Raw genomic sequence first — 21,337 nt, 5'->3', positions numbered from 1 at the left:
ATTAATGCCCTTGATACATTATGCAGAAGGGAATGGCTTTTCGTGAAGAGATTGCTTTGCAAAACGATGTGTTTTAGGATACTTTGCAAAGGAAGGAAAACGACGTCATTTTTTGATTTTTTTTCTCTCGCCTTAGGGTACCGACTGAGCACCACCACCAGTTTATTATTTGCTTTTCTTTTTTAATTATTTGGTCGTCGGAAATGGAAAACAAGCAATAACCATTTCTCATTTAGAGAGAGAGAGAGGTATGGAGACTGCTATTTGTGGGAGATTTGCTCTCTCACCTAATCACGCCTTCAACCCCAAACCAGGTACTCCTTTCCATCTCACTTCTTCTTTTATTTTTCTATTTTTGATCTTTTTAAGGTGGTGTTGATTGTTCGATGGTAATTTTTTCTTTATTCCTTTTGAAATTCTCGTGCTTGGGAATATCTAATGTAGTGAAGCGGCCGATTTCAATCAGAATGCCATATTTGATTTTTGCGGGAATATGTGATTTCGGCTTGCTTTTTTTTTTTTTTATTTTAAATTTTATCGAACAATTTGCGCTTATCCAGAGAAAGGAAGAAGAAGAAATCTATCTGATGATTTTTTTTTTCTATGTCCTTTTATGTGTTTGTTCTGGCAAACTGTTCTCTTAGAACCCAGTATATTGTTTGCATGAAGTTGGGGGCTTTGGATTCCCAAATTTGATGGGTAGTTTTGCTTGGAGGTACTTTCACATTTTTGTATGCTCTTTTCTGCTACAGCTAGGATTTTCTTGTTGTTTGTTGTTGCTGTTAGTGGTATTATGTTCGAATTGTTACTGTTACTTTCGTAGTTTGTTTATCATTGTTTTGTCTATTCTTTCATGATTATATTCAAATAGATCTAATCTTCACTTAAAGAATAAATGTTCTTCCGAAACTTGAATCTATGATGTCTCATCTCTGATCTCTCCTCCTCATTAGTAGTTTGATTGGGCTTAAATTGTGTGAACTTGAAAATGTGCCTTCCATGAGCTAATATTTGGAATATTAGTGCATTAGTCAATTCATTCTTGAACATTGTCTTTTGAAAACCCTGTTTTAACAAAAAAGAAAAGGAAGACTTTCTGTCTCAGGCTTCTTCTGTTATGCTGCAGCTAGTGCCTAGTTCTGTTATTTTTGTATTGCCGTTCTCTGTTTTTCATCTTGATCTTCCTCCCCTTGCCTGTGGACTTGATTCAGGTGCATGGAAATTACTTTGATACTCTTTATAGTTGTACTTATTATAATTCGGCATAGTGATCTTGTTAACATTACCATGGCAGGGGACAAAAACTCTCTTTGTAAAGGGTCATGCGCCCATCGTGGAACTCTCATGGTAGTATCAGCAACAGTAGCAGGCAAAGGAGGTGGGGTATTAGAGAGGCCAGTTATTGAGAGAACCACACCTGGCCGTGAATCAGAATTTGATGTGAGGTATATCCAATAATATTTAGGCTGTTTTTTATGCTGTTTTTGAAGATCATTGTTTCAACATTTGTTCTGTACGTTAACTTTCTGCTTGTGTGATTTTTTTATTAGCCGGATATCTTCAATAATATGTGTTTGAGAGAGAGTGTAATTGTTAATTCAACCTCTCGATAAATAGAAACCAACTTCGAGTTGATCCAGGGGCATTTCCATTTAGTTCTCGTTCAATTGTTAATTCAAAGTGATTTAGATTAGATAACGATAATATGTTCGGTCATTCCTTGAATACCTCGCAAAGGAATGTGCGTTATTTGCTTGGATGCGTTGGTGTTCTGTTTTTGTCTTGTTTTTGGTGACCATGCCACCATTGTGGATATGCCAGGAAATCTAGGAAAATAGCTCCTCCTTACCGTGTTATGCTGCATAATGACAACTTCAACAAACGCGAGTATGTTGTACAAGTTCTGATGAAGGTTATTCCAGGAATGACCGTTGACAATGCAGTTAACATAATGCAAGAGGCTCATATCAACGGTTTGGCTGTGGTGATTATTTGTTCTCAGGCTGATGCGGAAGAACACTGCGAGCATTTGAGGGGTAATGGGCTAATGAGTTCAGTAGAACCTGCAAGTGGTGGCTGTTGAAGACAGGCTTATATTTAGAGATCCATATGAACCTGTAGCTGTTAATATATCATTCTCAGAATTACAGTGTATAGAACTCAGTAGTGCCAATGTCTGTGAAAATTTGGTCATCCTATCATCAAGATGAGGACAAGGATGGTGATAATTTTGAATAAAAGCTGTGTAAGTATACTTCTATTACTCGGAATTAAAGGTAGTTCATGTGTATTCTTTGAAATGTACTGGTCCATGAACACTCGAACTGAGCAGCTATGCGAGATTGATTGATCCGCTAGTCCAACATAGGGGGGTGTATCTCCTATCTAACAACAGGTCGTTGGCCATTGGGTGAGATGATGAACATACAAAAAGTAGGTCTGAGATTCTCAAAAGGGGTTGTCTGAGATGGACATACCAAGATCTAACAAATATAATTCAGATGACATTGAACAATAGTAGAGAGAAAGAAACACTACTATCAGCTATGCCAAGGATGCCACAATTTAACTTATCCTGGCCCTTCTGAGCAATATTACAGCTTTGAATCAGTTGGTTCTGATGAAATTTCATCAGCCTCCTAGAAAATGATAATCTCAAGCACCAAATGACAATTCAATTATTGTCTCTGGAGTTTCTAATTCGCCTAACCCCGCTTTCAATCCTGCACGCAAGCAGAAAGAATTAAGAAAAATGAAAACTAATCGCCATGTCAATGTAAGTCGGTTGAAGAAAAAAGGGGATATTCAATAAGAGACTTATTCGGGTAATATTATATGAAAACATAGTTCAAATCCTCAAACTGTTAGGCTCTTCCTCACAAACCAAACACCAATCTATTTTAAACGATATTAAATATCATGCAAAGAATATCAGATACAATTACTAACCATTGTTAAGATGTTGGACACTAAGACTCCACCGTTGAAAGAAAGGACTGGATCCCAAAAACAATGAAAAGAACGCCACCTGATAGTGCAACCTGCATTTGACCTTTAGCATTACAAACTGCTTAACAAAGTAAAATCATAAGCTAAAATCCTCATTCCAACAAGAAAAAATATTAGAATTTAATTGTATATTACTAATTTCTCCGATATTTGAGATGCCAAGCTCTTTCCTCCAAGGACAGCAGCAGTTGTACACAATGCCTGTCCCCTAAGATAAGAAACAAGCAGCAAGAATAAATATGTAGATGACTATATTCATACAATTTCAGTAACCTAAAGTGGTCCTAAACTTCTACAAAGAAAAAAAAGATTACACACAGATCTTTAAATAGAACTTACAGAACTCCACCGAGAACCACCCCAAATGGATTCTCGTCTGAGGCTAAACCAATGGTAGCGAGCTGAAATGGAAATCATCAGTGGAAAGCACCAAACCACGAAGAAATACCAGTGCAATGATAAATGCACACAGATAAGCAATGCCTGTGGAGATGCTTACCTGGCTCTTGTCACCCCACTCGCCGAAGAAAGTGATTGAAAATGCCTATAAAAATCACATGATGAAATTGGTTTGAGAAACATCACCTTGCAGAAGTGTGATAATTCATATTTTAAATAAATTACAACCTTCAAAAATATGGGAGAGAAGAACTGCGAGAGAAATGGCCGCCCCTTCTTTTTCGAATCATCATCAGCCTGAGAATTCAAACTATAGATTAAAAGATATTTATGGGTTGAGACAGGATTATCATGCGGCTTGCTCTCTAGTCAAGATATGAGCATCCTGATATGTAGCACAGACACGGATATGACATGACACGGACACGCGGACACGTGATTTTTCAAAAAAGTAGGATACAGAGACGTTGGGGACACGTTCAATAATATATATACATATGTATATGTATATGTATAGGTGTGTGTATATATATATATGTGTGTATATATATATATATGTGTGTATATATATATATATATATATATATATATATGTATCACTGTCTTTACTGGAGGCCCAAAAGAATGAAGCCCAATACTAAAACTTAACATTTATCTTCACTGGAGGCCCAAATGTATAAAAGCCCACTAAGACTGATTTGAAGGCCCAAGACTATATTGATTAGACAACAACCCCACTAGGTCACTAGGGACAGAGATAGCAGGTTCGAGAGAAGGCAGGCAAGCTAGAGAGACCAAGCAATCAGAGATGAAGAGGTTGGTGTACATCTCACTTCTTCTTCTACCTCCAGCTTCTTCGTCACTCACTCTATTTCTAACTCTGTTAAAAGTTCTTCACTTTAAATCAATCGGAGGTCAGAAATCGAAGAGGTTCGTTGGTTCTTCTCATCTCTGTTGGCCTTCGGCGATCTCTGTTTGGTCATCGGCGAAGAAGGTTGCCGATACACGATCCTCTGTTTGGTCTCTGTTTGGGAAGGTTGGGGCAGCTAGGGTTGCAGCGTGTCCAATAACGTATCCAAGCGTGTCTAGAACGTGTCCAATAATTAAAATAAAAATAAAAAAATCGGATACTCAATTTCACGTATCCCAGACGTATTTTGAGCGTGTCCGCACGTATCCATGTCAGACTCCGACCAAAACTTATATGTAGAATTTTACTGACATTATGATGTTATCACTACAGGCCCACCCACCGGATTTCTCTTACTCTACATCATGGAACAAGTTGAGGATAGCTTTAGCAGGACAACTCTCTACCTCTCCAAGAATTATTTTTTGTTTAGCTGACATAAGTTCATGCATACCAGAATTATTTTTGGTCTTTGGGTTCCACCAACAAACTAATTGGACAATTGTGTCATTTAACTTCAGAAGAAACAGAGGACCTTTTGGCAATGCAGAATCTAAAGCAGAGATCACATGCACTAGATATATTTAACTTTAAGGTAAAAAAAGTGGGTATTGTTAGTTGTTACTCTTCATGAAACTGAAGTACGACTGCAATACCTTGCTGCCGTCTTTTGCTGTTCCCTTGTTAGCTTTCCAGTCAGCATCCTGATTATACAACACGGTTCAAAATTCAAATTAATTTTTTTTTTTTTTGTAATGCTGTGAGCCTCACAACAACAAAAACTAACCAATTTTGCTTCAACTTCAGCCAACTCTTCGGCCTCCCTGTTGAATATAGCAAAATGAGATTCCATTAATCCAAACATGAATTGGAATGCAAGATTTAGCAACAAAAAAAAAATGGTAAGGGCAAATCATTACCCTTCGCCCCTGAATGCATCCCACAACGACCACAAACCAAATCCAAAAAACAACAATGTTGTTATGTGATGGGTCCATTTACGAGCGATCTGCATAGATTAACATTCGTGAAGGAGTAAATGAAAATTAATACAAGATACTACGAGCTTGCACTTATAGACAATTGATGATCAACTAGTCAAATTAAATTAATTGTCAACAGTAATGAATTGTTTGGAATAGAAATGAGATCCACACATTCAGAAGCTCAACAATATCATCAATAGTCAGAAGCACAAAAGAGTTAAACTAGTTGGTAAAATTTTCCATTGATTCCCATAGAGGCTTTAAGTCCTCGTGAAAAGCTTGAGATCAACACCAGTGCCCTAGATTTGCTCTATTACATATTTACGTATTTTCAGAAGATAGTTTAGTATTTTATCTAGTGGAGATGGAGTTCATCAATACTATCACTGGGGCGTGCGTCTCCTCTAAGCATCTACAAAGAAGGAAAAGAAAATAAGGATTTCCAGGTCGCAAATGAGGTACATACAAGATTTGGAGCAGCCCAACCAACAAGGGCAGAAAGAATCGTCATCACCTAGAAAAAAGCAAAAACTTCTGGTAAGTATACCATAGAAAGAATGAACAGAATAGTTTTGGAAATACAAAATAAATTGGAAATGATAACTTACAATTAAAGCCGCTAGGCAACCTGATAAAACAAATCTCCTTGGGTGACGCATTGCCAATATCTTGAAACAACCAAGAATATGTCAAATAAAAAAGCATTTGGGCAGCTCGTCCCTAATTAGTAGAAAATCAACATCCATGTCGTGGTTTCTCTCTCAAAATATCACATTAATGGGAAATTCAGCCGCACCGCAACGAATATGATTTTAGCGCAAGTCAAAAATGAATGAGACGCAGCCATTTATTGTATTGTGTATTGCATTTAAGCCTCTCAATCAAATTTAGCAAATATTATAATCACGAAAGACACAATCATGCTAGGACCAAGCTAAAAGTGCTAGGTTTAGATCATATGCCTTTGCTTTCTTCTTCTTGTAATCCCCAGTTGTTTTGCTTCATAGTTCATATAGCTAATACAGCTACTGCTTATATTCATCAAGGCAATATGCAATTCCAGAAACAAACCAACAAAAGAGGGACAAGATCCACAATCATGTACATGGAACATTTATACACTATCCGTTGTTTTCAAAATCAGTCATAATTATGCTTTCATCCTCTCTTTACTACCATAATATTGCTTAATCAAATCCAAATCACTCGCCAATCAAATAAAAACACTTACCGCGGCGGCAAAAAACGTATTGTCGCCGATTTCCGATAGCATAGTGATGGCAAGAGACTTCGTAAAGCCCTAAATCAGTAAAACCAAATATTAAATTTATATTAAAAACAAACTATAAAAACAAGCTCGAAATCAAGAAAACAATTCCGAATCGAACGAAACAAGCATGGTTCATAGACCGAATCAATTACCTGTAACACTGAGCTCATTTTGACTCCCCTAAGCCAAGATTTTGCAGAGATTATGAAAGACTCAGAAGGGTTGACTCTCTCGTCTATTGTGGTCTAGTGGTCTCTAATACTCCATGGAAAAGGAAATATTCTTCTTTTTCACGCAAGTAAATTCTCGATGCCTGATTCGTGAATGAATCAATGAACGCGAATAGAGTTAAATTTAATAACCCTAAATTAAAATTTTAATTAGTGTCCTAATAAACAATTAATAATGTACTGGTTGATTGAACAATACAGCACAAGTGCCAGTCCAGATTCCTGAATACCCAATAATGAGTTTTAATTAATTGTCATGACACTTTTATAATTGAGTGAGAGACACGCTTATAACAATTATTTATTTATTTTGTATAAAAATATCGAAGATTGTGATTCTCCTTTAGTAAAGTCCAAAAAGGCAATACACACCCGAGCAACTATTAGTGGAGTGATAATAATGATGCGTATCATTTTGATGGTTCGGGTTTGAATCCATTATGTTTCAATTTAAAAAAAAAAAAGAGTCTAAATAGAGAATTTGTCATATAAAAAAAGAGTCCAAATAAGCAATTTGTCATATTTGATGGCTCGTTTCATTCACGTAAAAATAACAATATTTATTTGATTTCCTCCTTCTTTTGAGAAAAAAAGAGAATTCCTCCTAAAAGAGGAATCTAGTTTTCATTGAAATTTTAAATTCCAAAGATTCCATCAACCAAACATAGAAATCCATATTATAAAAAAAAACTATTCCTTAAAAATTAGATTCCTCGAACCAAACAACACCTAGATGTGAATGGTGATGACGTGGGTTGCCACCAAGTGGCTTATATAATAATTTAATCATAGGGCTAATTGGTTAAATACATTTTTAGTTCATGAGGGATAGGGGTACTACATTTTTCAGTCATTGAGGTTTTATGACTTGCCACTAAGAGATAATTCCACATTTATATAAAAATATTTGAGATTGCTTCTTTCTATGGTGGATTCCAATTTCATGTGTTTTAAGGTTTAAACGCAAGTTTAATCTTAGTGTTGCGTTTTCGACTGCATCATTCTTGCTCCCATTCTAATAGTCATGAGGCAATACACGACCACATCTACAGCTTCAACTGTTGCGCAACTCTAAGCGACTCATGCCTGGTAAAACAATCGGCGGCGTAATCTGCTCCCGGTTCCATCTCTCAACATTGGCTTCCCAACCTTACCAACACACAAAACACATATATGGATCAGCAAATAAGATCGATGACGAACATTATCAAAGGCTAAGTGAGATTTTACCTCGAGATGGATCGATTCCGCGGTTTTTGAGTTCCCTGTGCTCTTGACAGAGAGCGCAACGACTACAGAAGCAATGCACCAAGAAATCTGCGCACGGAGCGTCCGGCAGCGAAAAGTGGCTGCGCAGTTTTGAACGGTTCATACAACTATATAGGCAGCCACATAGCATGTTCTCAAGGACAAAGAACACGCACATCGCAGCAAAACATGCCTATGTGCTCGTCAAATACCAAGAAACAATGTAAAATTCAGTGTCTTGCATGCTCTTAATTATACATGACAAATAAAGAGTTATGTATTAGAGATTGAATTTACAGATTGTCTACCTGTACCGCCTCTATCGGCAATTTCAGCAATCCGGCCGGCGACCACCCATGGACAGAAAATAGTGAAGCAACCTTCAATTAAAAGGTCAATTAATTAAGCAACCTAGATTCATTAATTTCAGAAACATGATCGTACAAGGCCTAATTAACTCACAATTATAGGGATCTCGGTGGCATTCGCAGAGGCCGGAGGTCCATAGCCCTTCGGATTGGTGTGTAATGTAGGGAGAATAGGATCCTTGCTTGTGCATATTTCTTTCACTTGTTAGACAAAATTTTAAGATTGTATGGAGAGGGATTAACGAAAGGGAAGACGGTGTTGGTGTGCCCGACTGATCTGCATGCGTTGATTTTTAAAGCCGTGAAGGGATTAGTTATGAAAACGATTTTAATCTTAACTAATTTGTTGTTTTTGTACAGAACCTGATGGAATTACAGTCAGAAAATTTCAGTTAATTAACGACGAAGAACACTTTTTTTTACCTGTCAATACCATATCTAGCTGTATATGGTTATTATAAAATGTAACGACTCTCCATTAATATTGTTTTTTAATTTAATTAATTTAATACAATGGAAATTCACGTCACCATTGGTTACCAAACCCGGTGCACACAAGACTACCGCAATGAACGGAGTTGAGATTCGAGAACATGCCGGATATATGCAGATTTTACCCACACATTCACTTGTAAAATCATACAAATCCAAATAAATTAAGAGAAGCAACAAAAGTGGCTAGGTTTCATTCATCAATATCAAGTAATTAAAATAAGATTTTTATTGGTATTAATATATGTAGGCCTCAAACAATTATGTTGATAGGAATGAGTACATGCAAAGTTAAAAAAGGTCTGGCATGATACTATTTGTTCTTTATGCAATGTTTTAAGCCAATAGTTCAATTTTACAGCTCCTTCAACCATATATTTAAAATAGGTGAAAGTTTGATAACCCTAAAAGTATGTGTCGTCTGTCATTATAGCTGGAACTACACCGACCCTGTTGAAGGTCCGAGGTCGAGGTAGCCTTGAAGCACATTGGCCTCATGCTTCCCTTATTTAGGAAGCTAACAACATCTTGCTCAAATGAGTATTCCAAATGAAAACAAGGGAAGCTAACAACATCTTGCTCAAATGAGTATTCCAAATGAAGTATCAGGGTCCTGTTCCTGCAATAGTAATAAATTGATGAAGTTCATATCATTATATCAATATCTGCAGTACCTTTTGTAGTCATCTTATATGACAAAAACCCAAGCACCCAAGAGACATATATATTGATATGGAGAGTTCCATTAATGGAGGAGCAGGAGTTATAAACATGTCAAAGAAAACCTAGCCATCAACAGGCATGTTTGCTGCCATAACCCTAGCTAGAAATTAAGTTTCCATGGTAAGTTAGTAATTACCTTCATCTTCATGTTGTAATTTCTTCTCTTCCTCCACATCTGTTTCTTCCATTTTCTTGTTCTTGCGGCAAGAATAATGAAGAAGAATTAATGGTGTAGGAAGAAGAGAGTGCTCAATGTTTGTTATGAGAAGAGTTTGGTGATGAATGATTGTATTTATAGGGAAAAAAACCTACCTAACCTAACCTAACCTAACCTAACCTTCCAGTCCAAAATATACTGTTAATTCAAATGTGTGATGCTCGATCATTTGTCAGTACTCTATAACTAACCTAATTAGTTTGACCTTCCAATTAACAGAGACATTATAATTATTAGGACTTCCGCAAGGGTGTGTTTAGATTGAGTGATTTCGGGGAAAGGAGAGAGGAGAAGAATTTTCAATTACCTTGTTTGGATAGTTTTGAAGATATCTGAAGAGAAAATACTTCATTCTAAAATGGGATCATTTGAACGGAATGGAAGAGAAAATTAGGTTATCTATAAATTTAAAATTTATTTTATCCTTATAGATAAGACTTTAACATAAAAACAAGGATCAGTTATTAAATTAAATCAATTTTATTTCTTTTCTTTTACAATCGTTATCCAAACAAAAGAAATGACAAGGTGATCGGGACATCACATTAGCCACTTGGGACCAGCCAGTTCCGTTTGCGGGTCCAGGGATTCCATCAGTATGTACTGTTTTGGTCTTTTAGGCTTTATCATGGGAACAGACCCACGCTGCATGTGGTGGTCTTCACGTGGGCTTCATGTGGGGGTATAGTTCGGTTTCTGTCGTTCACCAAAGACAAACAAAGACGGTTTAAATATACCATGGTTAGCCTGCGCATGGTTCGAAGCAAGTGGACTAGGATGGGCAAAATCACTTTACAAACCAATTCAAATTGACAAGATAAAAATGTAGCACCACACAGAGTGTCTGGGAGAGAGAGCTAATATGATCAGCAGAAACTGAATACCAACAGTTGCCATAGTGTCTTCAAAACAAGCTTACATTCACAATAACGACAATGTTGCTAGCTAGACATCATGACCTGATCAATCGACTGCAGCGCTTGGTTGGCGAAAAAATGGACATCAACATCTGGATCCTCGCTGAGCTCAACCAAGCAGGGTTGAATTGTCTTCTCCACCACCTTTTGCAGTCGTTTTTTTTATAATCAGAGAAGGGTGCACTTAATCAAAAAAAAAAGAAACAAAAACAGATGTATTAAACAATTATAAAGCTAGACAAATAAGCACTCACCGACTGATCAACTATGGGAATCAGGGACTGCAGCACCTTTGCCACATTGAATTTAATGTTGGGTACTCTGCAAATTTAAGATTAAGACATGCATTCAGAAGCCATAAAAATGGCGATAATCATCAATGTAGAATATAAAATCCTCTACATCGGGTTCCTATTATACAGATACCTGTCATTTGATGCATTGACGACTGCTGGCAACAATTTAGAACATGTAATTTCTGAGCCCATAACAGGGGCAAAGAGAGAGATAGCATATATAATGATCATCCGATACAAATAATGTGAATTGTTTACCATCTCCAGCACCTGAAAAGTGAAATACCAACTTCAATGACTCTAGACTACAAAGAAGAACAAACACAGAGAGATTTCACACATGAGAGTGTGTGCAATTCAAGCATTCAAAAATTACTTCAGCACCTTTCATATCATTATTTTAGACTCTAAAAATCTCATTGCAAGATGCCAGGCATAAATACCAAGTCAAAGGAAGCAATTTCTACAAGATCTAAGCAGTTTTATCATTTATGCATGAAAGCAAGGTTGCAGATGCCAGAACCGAATTCATCACAGCAATCCCTATCTTATTATCATTTTCCATGTTGCTAAGCCCTTAAAAACTGATGGGAAAGCTGTTATAAAGGGAAGGTCCAACTCATTGTACAAACCTGAGGGATTATGTGCTGCATTGCCCACTCCGGACCAAACTCTTCAGCAAGGCGTTTTAAATTGTTAGCAGCAGCATCTCGAATCGAGTAAACCTGCAAAGGAAACCAAGCAAAATTCTTCCAGAATTGGATAAAACTCACTTCATGACCCCATGATACTCAAATATTTATAACAAATACACCTACTAAAAATTTAACTGAGGACAACATATACAATAGGAAAATTTTGGAAGTATGCAAGTCAAGCGTGACCATAACGTATTCCCCCCCCCCCCCCCCAAATACTCCACATGTATACAAAAACCAACCAACAGTAATGAGACTTAAAAAAAAAGAAACAAAATGCAAACTTTTTTGAAAAGAAATTTTTTTTATTAACGGCACCGAGGGTGCAACCCAAAGAAGACAGCAAAACAAAACAAGAAGCAAAATGCAAACATAACGTAGTCGCAACCAATCAGTGATTTCATGTTAATGACAGAACATGCAAGTTCTCCTATGCACATGTCATATGGCCTTATCCAGTGCCTGTTCTCCACAAATGCCAAACTACCATGAACAAAGGTTTATCAATTGAGCATCAAACTACCATGAACAAAAGTCTCCTGTCTCGTATATCAGCAGTTTAAAATTAAGAAACTTCCATATTGCACATGTCATATGGCCTTATCCAGTGCTTGTTCTCCACAAATGCCAAACTACCATGAACAAAGGTTGATCAATTCAGCATCAAACTATCATGAACGAAAGTTGATTAATTGAACATTTCTTCTGAATGAAATCAGTTAAAGCAATATGGAAGTTTCTTAATTTTAAACTGCTAATATACGAGAAAGGAGAAGACAGACCTTATCCTGCAGCCACTGCATGCAAAGGGAACCAAGTTTATCGTCAAAAAACCCTACACCCAACTGTCTAGCCAACAAAGGAATATATTCGATAATTGCAAGGCGAACTCTCCAATGTTTATCCTCTGCAAGCTCAACAATGGCTGGTAGCAATGATTGGGACAACAAATCAATTCCAATAACCTGCACAAACATTTTCATTCAACATCTTCTACAACAAATGAACAAAGAAACACATGTTTGAGTAGAACAGTCTTTGTGAAGAACAGTGTGTGGGAAACATATTGTTTTGAATAGCGCAGAAATGCATTTAAGATAAGTGTAACGATATTATGAGTTTGGACTTAAATCCCGAAGCAAACCTACTGCCAAACAATAAGTTTCAAATATCATTTTCATGATTCAGTGTCAAACGTCGAGCCAGTAGGCTGAGGTTAGCTCCCTTATTTACGAACCTGATTCACTTGATCAAGCTTGCTGATAATGTTGAGGCGTACATCGGGAAATTCATCCTTCAAAAAGGAGAGAAAAATTGGAAGAAGTTGCTCGATGGTTGCATCCTGCATTTAAAACAAATATCAAGTCCGAATGAGCTATGCACAAAATGATGTTTAAATGATACCATCATGAAATTCAAAAAGGCGTAAATCTAAAGAAATAAATTGTGTATAAATGACAATAAGTTAATTCATATCAGTTCAAAAGTTCCTCAAATAATTTCCGTCGGAAGAAAGCTCCTCAAATAATCTAAATAAAAATGATGTCTCGAATTATACTCAATACTAAAATATTTTCTTGACTGTAAAGTGCATAACATTGCAGACTTACCTTCCCTAACACAGGAGCCATTCCCATTATAACAGAGGCCAAAGCAGAGCGCACATGCTGGGAAGAATCTGATGATAATTCCTGCCAAAAAAAAGTGGTGCAAAGAATGCGAAGAAATGCTTATATAATGAAATGCAATTTCTCTTCTCGCATTAAACGTCTCAGCCAAGTGAAAACTTCAATCCACATATATATGTTTACGTATATACATTAAAGCACCTTCACGGAGGGGAGAATATGTTGGATGGCAAGATTGGGACTTAAGATCTGGCAAAACTTAGTTACTTTGCCTGCAGCTGCAATACGTACTTCAGCCTCATTATCACGAAGTAACCGCACATATGCAGGGACCAAGTCCGTCCTTCAAAATTTTTTTATCAAAACTTTCAACAACAATCACAGGCAAACATAAAGAATGCATCACCAAACACAGTAAATTTAAAAATACATAAAAATAAAGCCAAAATAAATAACCTGATATATACAAATGTATTTTTTGAATGGAAACATGATATATACAAACGAGCTTACAAGGTCAAACAAGAGTACGTGTTTATGGGTATACACGTCTGTGAACACTTACAAGGTCCAATAAATCCTGAAGATAATAATCGCAATAAATGGTATAGACTACACTTTGTCAAAGACATCCATGGTCATGGCATCTATTTAAAATAAGGGGAACAGAACAGGAGGTTCAAATTGGATATACCTCGTGGGTTCTGGCCCTACAGCTTCACAAAGCTCATATAATTGATTTGCAACCATATAACGCACACGCCACGACTTATCCTGTTCAAAAACAATTAAAGAAAAATAATGATAAAATCATAATAATGGTTAATGTAAGCTGGTGAGGAACACATTGCATGTAGATATCTCAAAATAACATGCATATAAATATCTCAAAATAACAAAAACTATACAAAACTTTGGCAACAATATAAAACTTTTTGTCTTAGAAGCTATAAAACTTCTTGTTGACTTAACAAATTAAAATATCCAGCATTACGTACCTGAGAGAAATTGACAATAACAGGGAGAATATATGCAACACACTCCTGAGGTTCCAACAATTTGCCAAGAGCAGCACAACCCTCAACAGCCAATAACCGTACAGAATCTTGATCTGAGATAAACGTTTTAAAAAAAAAAAAGCAGATGTAGTTGTACATTTATGTATACACCACAAACTTACTGCAAAGATTGAAAGACATAATGTGTACTGATAATGCATATGCTCAGTCAGAATAAAATGGTAGAACCATTACATTGTATACACTAAGTTATTTATGCACCAGTGTCGCCAAGGCGCGCCGAGGCACCAGCTGAGTTGGAAACCTTTTAGGCGAGCAAGTTCCAAAGGCCAGCTGGGTTGTGGACCGTGTTAAATTTATGGCCTTCCCTCATTCCACATTCAATTAATATATGATTGACATCTTATTTTTGCACTTTTGTGGTTTCAGCTAATAGCTCATCCCTAATTTGCATTTACAATCCACATAACAGTCTGATTAATGGTTGAAGGATTTAAAATCCATAAATCCCCCTTGTCAGCATTTGGAAGTTCCAAGTAGAAAGACAATTTTTTTTGAATGGGTCAAATTTTATATGGAACAAAATATTTTCACATTTGTATACGTTATCCTAGGGACCATCACTCACTAAATCAATGGACACGGCACCACTGTGCAAACACACTTCATTCAACAAACAACTAGCAATGAGATAAGTTGGCATGATCCCTTAAATGATGACTTAAGAACCTGAGAGAAATTAACAGGCACCATCAAAATTTATGAAACACATAAACTACACACCATCCTGGGTAAGATTGTCAAATATTGACATGATTTTAGACTTCAAATGAGCAGGTTCAACTGTTGCAGCAAACTTTCCCAGATTAGAAGCAGCAGACCTCCTAACCATTGGCATGTCATCCTGAGACAGCTGCCCATATATTGATCGCAGTTCCGTCTTCACCATTTCCGGGGCATTTGGGTAAGCAATATGAAATAGACCACATGCAGAAACTCGAGCTGTAAACCATTCACCAACTGCCAATCTCTGTAGATTATAAAGCAAAGCTTGAACAAAGCAACGCATTAAAGTAAATAAAAAAAGATTATACATAAAGAAATGAATGCGAAAGAGCTGCATTCCAAATCACGCAGCATGATACACCAATGGCCTTCCTACTTTACGTTTCTCGCATGTAAGTTCTCCTAAACGCTATATATAAATATATAAATATAATATATGTCACGCTCTCAAGTGGTAAGGTAAACCTTAACAACTTAAACTAAACAATGACTTGGTGACAACTCAGAACACAATGACTTGCTGGAAAGAGATAACCAGCAAAGAATCATTTTTGCAGCTGTACCTAAAACTAAAATGTCAAAGAAATAGCATTCAAAAAGTCACACCCATTTAGCATAGGAATTTGACTGACCTTGACCAGAGGAATAAACCAGTCAACCAAGTCATTCTCCCTTATGTGAGAACCTATTCTGCACAATGACTCCACTGCTTTGTCTCTCACACAGGTTTCCTCAACAATGCAAAGGGTTTCCAGAGGAGGAAGTAAAACATGGGCATGTTGCACTCCCCCGACATATGGAATAAACACACCCAACTCTTCCGCCATTGCAAGAAGCACCTCATTATCATCATCATTGTTTTCACTTAGGAATGGTATGAGTTCCTTCCTGGTCCGCTCCTCACCAAGAGCACAAGCAATTGTTGACAGCTTACGGATTGAGTTCAATCGAAGCTGGATGTCATCATTTTTAAGCTCATCTATGAGAACAGCTACTGGATATAGTGGTTCATCAACCATAGACATTTCACCTTAGCGCTTCTTGATATGCACTGTAACAGAACCCTAAGTTTAAACATAGAAATCCCGGAAACCATAAACTGATTCTAGAGTGGATTGAATAGACAATAAATGATGCAACTATCAGAGTATCATCACAATAATTTATTTTGACGCAGTAAAAGTGCAAAACTGAAAGTATGTTGCATATAACGAATAGAATCTTTTTCCTTCCCGAGCCATAGAAACAGAAGTACTACATGCAGATGCAACCAATTACTCGAACTCAACAACCATAGACATTCAATTCAACTTTTACATATAATAAGATCGCAAGATTTTAATTAATTTCACCATAATGATACAGTTTTTGGGGATTAACTGTAGCATAATTGAAAATTGCAAGGACTCAAAGCGACAAGATCTGAAGGTATAGATTTATTGGTAATGATGTCGCAAGCATTCATTCGACTATATGTGAAACGATAATAGAGGCGCAACTTCTGTACAATCGGAAATTTTAAGGTATTAATTTCTTCTATTCTCCCCTTTTTCTAGGCAACCAAACAGAAATAACCTAATGTTCACAATTTTAGAACAACCCGATGAGGGGAAAAACTAGAGTTAGATCTCACCAGTCTAATTGCGTTCCCGCCGGCTGCTTTGATGAGAGTGAGGCAGAAAAGGGAGGGGGAGGGAAGGAGAGCGAGATGAATTTTTTTCCCCTTAAATTCTGTAGAGATTTCTGATTTCCAACTATATTGCCTCTTACCACCTAAGCCCAGTCACTAAGAGCCCAACAACAATGGAGTATTACAAGCCCAAAAAATGCAGACAAGCAGATCTTCGCCCATGGATGTTAAAGAATTCAAGGTTCTCTGATCTATGACATTTATGGAAGCTGCAAGCATGGATTTTTTTTTCCATGGCATGTTTTTAACAGATGTTTGTACTGATGCAGGAAGAACTTGGGATTGAATATGATGAAGATGCAGATGTGAGTTTGCATCATATGGTGACCTACTCCAACATGGTAAGAAGCATGCCAGAGGCCAGTGACCATTACAGGTTTTACATGATTAGTCCAGGATTTAGACATATCAGTTATTGGTACCCAAGAGGTAAATCTATTTCTAAATATTTGTAGATTCTGCTTCCTTGTAAGATTTAGATTAGTGCTACTGGATCATCAAGTAGTTATCTTTTTCACAAGTATGCATGTAATTCTGCATGCCCAGGGGTTTATTTCTTCTGGATCACATTCTATTTTCTTGCCAGTCCTTGTTATAGTACACAGCCAATGTCAACGTTAACGTTATTGCCAAGAGTCTTGACTCAAGACCATGGCATTGTGAAGATGCTTTAGCTGAAGTCAAGGATAAATGCTCCTGCTAGCTCAAACTACTTTGAGCTTGGCAATATAAATCTGTTCACTCTTCCAATTATGTTTGATAGGTTGGAACCATGTCATTTTACAGTATATTTGAAGCTTCTTGCCTTTAAAATTTGATGTTACTTGGATTTGGACGAAATGCTCTTGTGAGTGGTTTATTTTCTGTCTTTTACATATCTGAACTTTGGTATTGCATGGATTCCTTGGGAAATAGTTTGTTTTCCTCTCCACCCCTGCCAACCTATTTAGTAAAAAGTTTATGTGTGTGTAACGTGTTAACATTGTAAGTCTGGATTTGGAGGTCAGAGGTCTCTTCTTAAGTCTTTGCTTAAGGGGAGTAACCCAAGTTTAGAAATCCGGAATTTCAACAGCGAGCATGAGTACATTTCTGATAATCTGTAAAAGGATAAATGAAGAAACAAATTTTTTGCATATACTCAGCATGTGTTTATCAGGCATAACCACAAAACTTTTGGAAAATAACAAAATAATGATCTATAAATCTTAGTTCCTCGGAGTTTTTCTGGTCCTTAGGGAAAATGGTCGCTTCTCTTTGTTTAAGGGCTGTGTATTCATTGCACCTGGGTATTCAGTGCCATGTGACCAGTGTTGTCCAGCCCCAGATTCCACCATTTGAACAGCTCGAATGCTTGTAGGGTTTTCCTTTGCCGAACTAGAATTCTTTGTATGCTGGACCTCATCATCACTCTCGTCAAACACTATCTCCTTTTCCAAGAGCTTGGCTACAACATCAACCTCCGGTGATGTTATGGTTTCCGTCACATTCTCTTGTGCTGAATCTGAACTTGACGCAGACATTGACCTCTTCACTACTGCTGCAGTCTTGTCCTCCTTTTGTCCTGCTTGATTTTCATTTTGGATTACACCATTTTCCTCATTAGATTCCACTCCAAAAGCCTCATCTCCATCAGATGCATTTCTTCTCCGAATATTGGGGCTGTTCTGATCGTCAGAATTATTGTCTGTTCGAGAGAGTTCTACTGCTGCTCTTGCAGCCTCAGCTGCATACGCAGCTGACTTAAAAGCTGCTTGAGCTGCGTCTGCTACATCCCTATATTTCTTCCTTGTCTTCATTGAATCTGAGAATCCATCATTTAGTATTGCTTCCGGTAAATTCTGCAAATCGTCACCCAACTTGCTGCTGCCTGAATTAGTTGATTTATATTGGTCAGGCTGGTTTTGATTATTGTTTTCACCCAGTTTTTCCTGAATTGTTGACATGACAAGACATATACATACGTAGTTGTCAGCGTTTTAATTACAGGACTATAAATTGTTGCATCTTGTTACTGAAGAACTGCGTACCTTGGTGGACACAGAGGAAGCTTCCTCAAACTGTAGAGTAATTCTCTTCTCAGAAGCAATTTCCTTGAGCAACATCATTCTGTTCTCCAAGCCCGGTTGCCTGGTCGACAGCTTTTGTATCATCTGCAGGAACCCCCAAGACATGTCATTGTTACTAAAGACTGATAACTGTTCATGGACAGATGACGCAAGATGTTATGTACAAACTAGTTGAGGGTCAGAATCCCATAAGAAAGTTTGTTGATTTAGCATGATTTAAGCTTACTGAGGCATCCTGCAGAAATAAAATCTCCTCATTTGTTCATTGACGTCCTTTCTGCTGTGTTTTACTACCAAGATGCTCATGATTCATGAACTCATTTTATTCTAACTTACACTTAGAGCACTGCAACTAAGCACTATGTCAATGGGGTTAGGGCAGGGAAACTGCAGTAGTTTTAATTACACGTGTCCAGTCTGCTTACCATATGGGATTCACACCATTTTTTGAATTTGGTAAACAAATGGACATGTATGATGGCCACTGCAATGACTTCTACGGCCGGGGACCTCGTCCGATGTCAATGGATGGGTGCCTTTAACATCTCCACCGGCTTTGTCATCACTCATCACTGTCACAGTATGTTTTAATTTCTGTTTCCGGCTAATCTTTTATAGTTTCTTTAGAAAGTTTAGGAAAAAGTACAGAAATTACCCGTTTTGACTAATATTCACAAATCACACTTAGTTTACCAAGTAAGCATTTCTTGCTCCTCTCTTTGCAAAAAAAGATAGAAAAAACAAACCTTAGGATTCACTCTGCAATTGTTACGCAATTCAATGGCATTAGTAACAAATTCCTTGCCATAGCGAGTGGTGAAAACTGCACGAATCTCTTGAAGCTCTGGGAAATCCCCACATCTAGAAGATGCATAAAGCAAGCTGGCTATTGCCTCTTTGAGTTCATCAGGACATACTCTGCACCAGATAAACAATTAGTTCAATCAAACCAAACTAAACTCTGGAGTTCATCGAAGAAAATATGCAAGTGAAGGTTTAAAAGAGCAACCTCTCTTGTTCAATAAGGCTCAGCCTCTCAATCAACAGACTGCAATAACTCTCCATCATCGTATACACATCCAACATATTCTGCTCCTTGATCAATTGCTCAACCTGTTAAAGCAAAAGGCAAAACACAAAAACAACCAACAAATCAAATCAAATCAAACTGAAAATTCAATGGAAGAGAGATTTTACAAGCTGTCCGGAATCTTCTTACTCGAAGAAGAGCGCGTTCATGATGGCTGATTTCGAGGAGCTTAATGACGTCAGACCTGGCTTGATTGTAGCGGACCTGGCGCTGGTTTTTCAAGACGGCAAGGCGCGAGAGAGCAAGAGTGACAAGGGCATTGAACTTGTAAGGCTTGAAGGTTGATCTACCAAGTAGAGCATCGAGTTTCTTTCCCATTGCCCACTCCTCCTCTGTTGGAAGATCTACCACAGAAGCAGGTGCTATAAAATCACCAAACAGAGAGAGACTGGTATGAGAGAGCAGAGCACAGTTGGCTATAAGACGTGTTTGCATGCATTCCTTATATGCCAAGTCTCCTAATAATTAGTAGCCAAATGGAGACTTGGAAGATAATAAGGAAACGCGGTTGGTTTTTCGATGTCAATTTCCAAGAAATTGATCTCATTGGATTTTGGCCCACCGACCCCACCAGATACATTTGTCAAACTCGTTTTTGACACGCTGACTGAAGTAGGGCTCCACTTATTTCAAAGTAACGATTTTTTTCCTGTCGTTTTATTGTTTTGCAAGTAAAGGGGAAATTATCGATCCAATAATTGTCGTCCCTATTTTGTCAAACGAACGGGCGGAATGTTCTCATGGATCCGTCAGTAAGAGCAGCTTTACATATCCAGTGCTTAAGTTTATAAATCAAGTTTTGGACAAGTTATACGTTCAAAATTCAAGTCCAAACATAAAAATCTTGTCCGATTTACCTATCCCAGACCCAAACCCGAATTAAGTTATTATCAAATTTACTTATACGGATTTAAACCAATCCGAGATTGATCAATTAAGTACGTCCGAAATCTAATTTGGGTTAGGATTTGAACATACAAATATTTCATAAACATATAATGTTGTCCGACTTAAAACCGCCATCCCTATTTTCAAATGATCACAAGTACCCGCATCAATGTTGAGAACGCCAAGACCAAGTATTACAACGAATCAAAATGAAGAAGAAAAGATCCCACGCCCCATAAAAACTACATTTAGAAAGTTTACAAACTCCAATTGGTCTAGTAGCCAGCCCACAGGACACCAGACCAAGGGTTCAAATTCTCCCTTCTAAAAGCTTGCTCACAACCCAAAAGAAAGAAAGTTGACAATTCCATAGATGTCAATTTAGTGCAGTTGTATTCAACATCCCA

General features: G+C 37.4%; 5 protein-coding genes across 5 annotated transcripts; 1 reads left to right on the top strand and 4 right to left on the bottom strand.

Annotated features, from left to right (window-relative positions):
* The first annotated feature begins 158 nt into the window (after window positions 1-158).
* LOC120012812 (ATP-dependent Clp protease adapter protein CLPS1, chloroplastic-like) lies at window positions 159-2,300 on the top strand. Its single transcript, XM_038864348.1, has 3 exons — window positions 159-314; window positions 1,295-1,445; window positions 1,822-2,300. Exons 1-3 carry the CDS (start codon window positions 251-253, stop codon window positions 2,081-2,083), a joined length of 477 nt encoding a protein of 158 aa, XP_038720276.1. The 5' UTR covers window positions 159-250; the 3' UTR covers window positions 2,084-2,300.
* A 145-nt stretch (window positions 2,301-2,445) lies between these two features.
* On the bottom strand, window positions 2,446-6,991 carry LOC120012805 (GDT1-like protein 4). Its single transcript, XM_038864335.1, has 13 exons — window positions 6,727-6,991; window positions 6,536-6,604; window positions 5,913-5,972; window positions 5,771-5,818; window positions 5,239-5,327; window positions 5,106-5,142; window positions 4,975-5,022; window positions 3,637-3,705; window positions 3,509-3,553; window positions 3,349-3,410; window positions 3,145-3,217; window positions 2,950-3,041; window positions 2,446-2,723 (listed from the first exon to the last, which is right to left on the bottom strand). Exons 1-12 carry the CDS (start codon window positions 6,742-6,744, stop codon window positions 2,970-2,972), a joined length of 690 nt encoding a protein of 229 aa, XP_038720263.1. The 5' UTR covers window positions 6,745-6,991; the 3' UTR covers window positions 2,446-2,723; window positions 2,950-2,969.
* A 666-nt stretch (window positions 6,992-7,657) lies between these two features.
* Window positions 7,658-8,426, bottom strand: LOC120012822 (protein PLANT CADMIUM RESISTANCE 12-like). The gene is made up of 2 exons (XM_038864358.1): window positions 8,035-8,426; window positions 7,658-7,953 (listed from the first exon to the last, which is right to left on the bottom strand). The coding sequence occupies exons 1-2, from the start codon at window positions 8,228-8,230 to the stop codon at window positions 7,859-7,861; spliced, it is 291 nt and encodes a 96-aa protein (XP_038720286.1). The 5' UTR covers window positions 8,231-8,426; the 3' UTR covers window positions 7,658-7,858.
* Window positions 8,427-10,570: 2,144 nt separating this feature from the next.
* On the bottom strand, window positions 10,571-16,975 carry LOC120012799 (serine/threonine-protein phosphatase 2A 65 kDa regulatory subunit A beta isoform-like). The gene is made up of 13 exons (XM_038864306.1): window positions 16,830-16,975; window positions 15,829-16,247; window positions 15,194-15,440; window positions 14,390-14,502; window positions 14,086-14,165; window positions 13,593-13,734; window positions 13,374-13,454; window positions 13,001-13,105; window positions 12,546-12,728; window positions 11,698-11,790; window positions 11,196-11,335; window positions 11,024-11,090; window positions 10,571-10,913 (listed from the first exon to the last, which is right to left on the bottom strand). The coding sequence occupies exons 2-13, from the start codon at window positions 16,219-16,221 to the stop codon at window positions 10,794-10,796; spliced, it is 1,764 nt and encodes a 587-aa protein (XP_038720234.1). The 5' UTR covers window positions 16,222-16,247; window positions 16,830-16,975; the 3' UTR covers window positions 10,571-10,793.
* A 1,023-nt stretch (window positions 16,976-17,998) lies between these two features.
* Window positions 17,999-20,492, bottom strand: LOC120012800. The gene is made up of 5 exons (XM_038864324.1): window positions 20,172-20,492; window positions 19,962-20,065; window positions 19,699-19,870; window positions 18,914-19,036; window positions 17,999-18,814 (listed from the first exon to the last, which is right to left on the bottom strand). The coding sequence occupies exons 1-5, from the start codon at window positions 20,475-20,477 to the stop codon at window positions 18,092-18,094; spliced, it is 1,428 nt and encodes a 475-aa protein (XP_038720252.1). The 5' UTR covers window positions 20,478-20,492; the 3' UTR covers window positions 17,999-18,091.
* Window positions 20,493-21,337: the final 845 nt, after the last annotated feature.

This window comes from Tripterygium wilfordii, chromosome 2 (genome assembly GCF_013401445.1).
Source record: "Tripterygium wilfordii isolate XIE 37 chromosome 2, ASM1340144v1, whole genome shotgun sequence".
NCBI lineage: Eukaryota > Viridiplantae > Streptophyta > Magnoliopsida > Celastrales > Celastraceae > Tripterygium > Tripterygium wilfordii.
The sequence above is the reverse complement of the archived record's forward strand: the minus strand, read 5'-3'. Positions and strand labels throughout refer to the sequence as shown.